General features: G+C 42.6%; 1 protein-coding gene across 1 annotated transcript in view; it reads left to right on the top strand.

The window, feature by feature from the left end:
• The first annotated feature begins 548 nt into the window (after window positions 1-548).
• Window positions 549-6,000, top strand: part of DERA (deoxyribose-phosphate aldolase) — a 118,966-nt gene continuing 113,514 nt past the window's right edge. The window contains 1 exon segment of the mRNA NM_001076028.2: window positions 549-622. Within this exon segment, the coding sequence (NP_001069496.1) occupies window positions 592-622 (31 nt within the window). The 5' untranslated portion in view covers window positions 549-591.

Below are 6,000 nucleotides of genomic sequence, written 5' to 3'. Positions count from 1 at the left end.
CTTAAAAAGGCATTTATGGCCAGTGTCACACTTAATCGCTTTCAGAGCAAAGTTGAGACCCATTCCTAAGCCCCCTGTTTCTCAGGCCACAGAGCTGCTTCTCTTCAGGAAGCCTAGGTTAGAAGTCACAGGACTTGGGGGACTCTGGCGTGCAGTTTGGTGGCCTTTTAAAAGTTCGGGGACCACCAATGCCCTTTCAGGTGTGCGGCCGCAGAGCTCTGCTAACGGTAACTGGGAAGAGCTTCTCCTGTCTTGTTTTGTAATCAGGGAAAAGTTTCAAAATGCTTTTTGTTCAGTGCAGTCGGTAACTGAAGTATTTGACGACGAGTTCTCGCAGCCTGATTTGCAGGAGTTTCGCGCCTGGCTGAGAGGACCGAGGAGGCTAGGCGGTGCGATTTTCTCTTTAGTCAAGGGAGTCACGTTCCAGGCATCCGGGGCTGTTCAGTAGTTCCGCCCCCAGATGGGCGTGGCCTGGAGGAAGAGGGGCGTGGCGTGGCGAAGCAGGGGTGGAGCGAAGCAGGAGCTGGAGGAAGGAGGAAGGGCCGTACAGAGGCCGGTTCCCGGAGCCAGCTGAGTTGCGGCCTCTACGACATGTCGGCGCACCAGCAGGGCACGGAGCTCGGTAAGGGCCCGCAATCGCTCCCTCTCCTCTCCATTGCTCTCGATCCCTTGCTTCCTCCAGCCTTGCGGCGCCTGGTACCCTGGCCAGGGGTTCCGGAGGCGAGTGCTAGACCGGTCGGGTGGCGCAGGCGTGGGGGCAGCAACCCAGGAGATTCAACCCTTGGGCACGTGGACCCTGCAAGTCTTGACTCACGAGCCTTATATTTATAATCGGAGGAAGTAATCGGAAGGGATTCGACTTTGATCTTTCAACTCATTCGTTCACCTGGTTGCAAAGAACAACAGCAGTAACCAAAAAAACCCAAAGACCCGCAAACAAACCAGATGAAAACCTCCGTTGCGTATTAACAGAATTACCTTGCGCTATTTAATGCTGGCTTTCCATGGGTTGTTGTTGGCACAGCTCTGTGTCCAGAGCGGTCGTACTGTTGAAAAAGTTGTGAGGTCTCTGGACTATGTGCTGTATGCTAAGTCACTTCCGTCGTGTCCGACTCTGTGACACTGCTGATTGTAGGCTCCTGTATCCATGGGATTCTCCAGACAAGAGTACTGGAGTGGGTTGCTATTTCCTCCTCCGGGGGATCTTCCCGACCCAGGGATCGAACCTGCATCTCTTAAATTTTCTTGCATTGTGAGGCGGATTCTTTACCGCTAGCGCCACCTGGCACTATATAGTCTGTCCTTGGATTATATAATTTAATGGAAATTGTATGATTTTATAGGTACAATGATTTCTAAAAATGCTTGTATTATTTTGCCATTTATTTCATTTCATTGATATTATCAAATATTTCTGGCAAGAAAACCTAGTTTTGATTTTCCTGAATGTGAAAAATTTGTAATTCAGACATAGCAAAACCATGACGGAGCCAAAGGTTAGGGATCTTAGTTTAAGTATGATAGCTTGCTTATCTGTATTCTGAATCTTCACTTTAGCTGTGTGACTTTGGGCAAATAACTTACTCTGCTTAAATTTCTTAATCTGTTAAATGGTTATAATAGTAGCACTTGTCTCATAAGGTGGTTTGGAGATTAAATGAGAGGGTGTTAACTGATACATTGTGAGCACCTAGTAAACTATTATATACCATATACTTACTATTATATACTATTTGTGTGGAGAAGAAAATGGTGACCCACTCCAGTATTCTTGCCTGGAGAATTCCTTGGACAGAGGAACCTGGTGGGCTACAGTTCATGGGGTTGCAAAGAGTCGGAAACGACTAAGTGACTAACACACGCACACATACTATTTGTGAGTACCTAGTAAACGATTATACACCACATATATAGTAAGTATAAGGTATATAATAGTTTACTAGGTACTCACAAATAGTATATAATAGTACTCACAATATGCCAAGTAAGTATACAATAATATAAGGAGAATTCTATTTTTAGGGGCCAATTTTGTGAAAATTAGCTATGAATTTACATAATACATATGGGTACTTTTTTTTTTTCTCTTTAAGTGGTTGTTCTCATTAAACAGCTTGGATTTCATGAGATGGTCCAGAACCATCTGGATTTCATGAGATGGTCGAATGAAAGCTTGTCTTTATGAAGGCAGGTGATTTCCTCACCACATTGAGTCACCTTTACTCACTGCCCTTTAGTAGGTTATATTTTAAACTCAAGTTGTATCTTTGAAATGTGGACTTTAGTAAAAAAAGAAGTTTCCTAGATTGGAAGATCCAGAAAGATGATGGATGGAGGATAAGAATGGGCATAGGCCTTAGTCACCTTGGTATCTTCAGGGTATGGCTGTGACTCTGTTTACCATTTGATACACTACTGTTTCACCAAAACATAGAACTTTTTCTTTCAAGAAGCACAAGTAAACCATTGTTTGCTTTTTTTTTTGAGTTATAATTGACATAGAAAATTTTATTTCCAAGAATTAGAATCATATCCATTTCTTTGTTGAAAAATAACAGTATAGACAAGAGAAAAACAATTGCTGTGTATAAACTTTAGAAAAATTGGTTTTTGTAAACAAAAACCAATTGCTGTGTAGAATAATAGTACATGTAATTTTTATGCAGCTATTTAAATGCTCATAGTTTTGTTTTACTCTCTTTGTTTAAATAACATCAGATATATTTCTTGGATGTTTTTCCTTCACTGGTATTAATCATTAATCCAGGCAGAGATTTAGCCTAAAATGCTAAAATAAGTTATTTGAAATATTTATGTAGTGGGAAAAAATCATTCAGTATTAATTTATGCAGTATATTACTTAGTGTCTTAGTCTTTTGAAATAAACACTAACTTTTTTTTAAAGAAATGAACTTTTAATCCTTTATTGGGTTGGGAAGATCCCCTGGAGAAGGGATAGGCTGCTTACTCCAGTATTCTTAGGCTTCCTTTGTGGCTCAGCTGGTAAAGAATCCGCCTGCAAAGTGGGAGACCTGGGTTTGATCTCTGGATTGGGAAGATCCCCTGGAGAAGGGAAAGGCTATGCACTCCAGTATTCTGGCCTGGAGAATTCCGTGGACTGTACAGTCCAGGAGGTTGAAAAGAGTTGGACACAACTGTGTGACTTTCACTTCACACCTTGATTATAATTAGATTATAGATTGACCTATGGTTCTCAAACCTGAGTGCATTTCAGGACCACTGGAAAGGTTGGGCCCCATGTCCAGAGCTTCTGATTCATTGAGATCTCAATTTGTATTTCTAATGAGCTGTCACCTAATGTTAATGCTGTAGGTCCAGGAGCCACACTCAAGAAAGCAAGCACCTAGGCCAAAGCCACAGGCTGCTCAAAAGCTAGACCAGCTCTAGGGTTCTTTTTCCTTCTGATTAGGAAGCCTTCTTCATAGGAAGACACAGCTGTCACCTACCCACTTACAGCCAACACTGCTCAAAGAAAAAGATATAATCTATTTAACTATAATCTTTATAGTTCTGTGGTGCACCTTTGGCCCTTTGTTGTTGTTACTCTTTAGTTGCTAAGTCATCTCCAACTCTGTGACTCCATGAACTGTAGCCCACCAGGCTCCTCTGTCTGTGGGATTCTCCAGGCAAGAGTACTGGAGTGGGTTGCCATTCCCTTCTCCAGGGGATCTTCCCAACCCAGGGATCGAACCTGCATCTCCTGCATTGCAGGAAGACTTTACCTGCTGACCTATTGGAAGCCAAGCTCTTGTGTACAGAAAGGAAATTTTCAAAGATTTCTGAAAAACAGAAAAGAAAAAGAAAAAAAACTCCTTGAAAACTGATTTTTAGCTGAGACAGGATGGGGACAATTCTATGAATTTCCTGTTTTGCAGTGAAAATAAATTGTTTTAGGCATATATTTAAATTGAAATGAACAGGAGCCATGATTACTGAGAAAACTGTTCTGCTCTGTAGAAACGTTTTTTGTAATTCAAGTCAGAACAGACAAGGCAATTTATTTGCTTAAAATACAGATAAAGGAGATCAGCTTTGGATTAGTTGCTAAACCAAGAAGCAAGATGAAATTTTTTTTACGAAATACATTTATTCATCCAAAAGTTGTTATTGAGTAACAGTTGTGAACTGGTTGATATTACCTGGGCTCTAGGGATACAACATGGACAAGGGGAGTCCCTGCCTTCACAGAACTAGGTCCGATGGCTAGCTGCATTGAGCCAAGCTGCAGTTATAATAAGTGCAAATGTGATATGCTGTTACTTTCCATTTATTTTTGTCTTTTAAAGAAATTAGATAGTTATGCCTGCTGCTGCTGCTGCTGCTAAGTCGCTTCAGTCGTGTCCGACTCTGTGCGACCCCATAGACGGCAGCCCACCAGGCTCCCCCGTCCCTGGGATTCTCCAGGCAAGAATATTGGAGTGGGTTGCCATTTCCTTCTCCAATGCATGAAAGAGAAAAGTGAAAGTGAAGTCGCTCAGTTGTGTCCGACTCTTATCGACCCCATGGACTGCAGCCTACCAGGCTCCTCCATCCATGGATTTTCCAGGCAAGAGTACTGGAGTGGGGTGCCATTGCCTTCTCTGAGTTATGCCTAAACTGTACCTTAAATGAGTTACCATAACAGAGAAGACTCTTGAGAGCCCCTTGAACTTCAAGGAGATCAAACTAGTCAATCCTAAAGAAAATCAACCTTGAATATTCATTGGAAGGACTGATGCTAAAACTGATGTTCTATTACTTTGGCCACCTGATATGAAGAGCTAACTGATTGGAAAAGACCCTGGTGCTGGGAAAGATTGAGGACTGAGGAGAAGGGGATGACAGAGGATGAGATATGGCGTCATTAACTCAATGGAGATGAGTTTGAGCAAACTCTGGGAGACAGTGAAGGACAGGAAAGCGTGGAGTGCTGCGGTTTATGGGATCGCAAAGATTTGGACACCCTTATGGCAGAAAGTGAAGAGGAACTAAAAAGCCTCTTGATGAAAGTGAAAGAGGAGAGTAAAAAAGTTGGCTTAAAGCTCAACATTCAGAAAATGAAGATCATGGCATCCGGTCCCATCACTTCATGGCAAATAGATGGGGAAACAGTGGAAACAATGTCAGACTTTGTTTTTTTTGGGCTCCAAAATCACTGCAGATGGTGACTGGAGCCCTGAAATTAAAAGACGCTTACTCCTTGGAAGGAAAGTTATGACCAACCTAGATAGCATATTCAAAAGCAGAGACATTACTTTGCCAACAAAGGTCCGTCTAGTCAAGGCTTTGGTTTTTCCAGTAGTCATGTATGGATGTGAGAGTTGGACTATGAAGAAAGCTGAGCGAGGAAGAATTGATGCCTTTGAACTGTGGTGTTGGAGAAGACTCTTGAGAGTCCCTTGGACTGCAAGGAGATCCAACCAGTCCATTCTAAAGGAGATCTGTCCTGGGTGTTCTTTGGAAGGAATGATGCTAAAACTGAAACTCCAGTACTTTGGCCACCTCGTGTGAAGAGTTGACTCATTGGAAAAGACTCTGATGCTGGGAGGGATTGGGGGCAGGAGGAGAAGGGGCCGACAGAGGATGAGATGGCTGGATGGCATCACCGACTCGATGGATGTGAATTTGAGTGAACTCCAGGAGTTGGTGATGGACAGGGAGGCCTGGAGTGCTGCGATTCATGGGGTCGCAGAGTCCGACACGACTGAGCGACTGAACTGAACTGAACTGAGTGACTGAACAACAGTAACAACAACAAGGGCAATTTCCTCAAAGACTGCAACAACACCTCAAATTGAAAGTCCTCAAATTGAAAACTTTAACATGAATTTATTATTATCATCCAGCCCACAAACTTCAAGTTTAGCCAGTTGTCCAAATAATGTTTGTTTAGTTCAAAAAAATTCACTTTAGTATCGTGTGTTGCCTTGAATCGTCATGTCTCTTTAGTTGTCTTCAGGCTGAAATGATTGCTTTGTGTTTTGTTGACTTCTGCAGCAC

The sequence above is a fragment of the Bos taurus genome, chromosome 5 (assembly GCF_002263795.3).
Source record: "Bos taurus isolate L1 Dominette 01449 registration number 42190680 breed Hereford chromosome 5, ARS-UCD2.0, whole genome shotgun sequence".
NCBI lineage: Eukaryota > Metazoa > Chordata > Mammalia > Artiodactyla > Bovidae > Bos > Bos taurus.
This window is presented reverse-complemented; position numbering and strand designations above follow the sequence as displayed.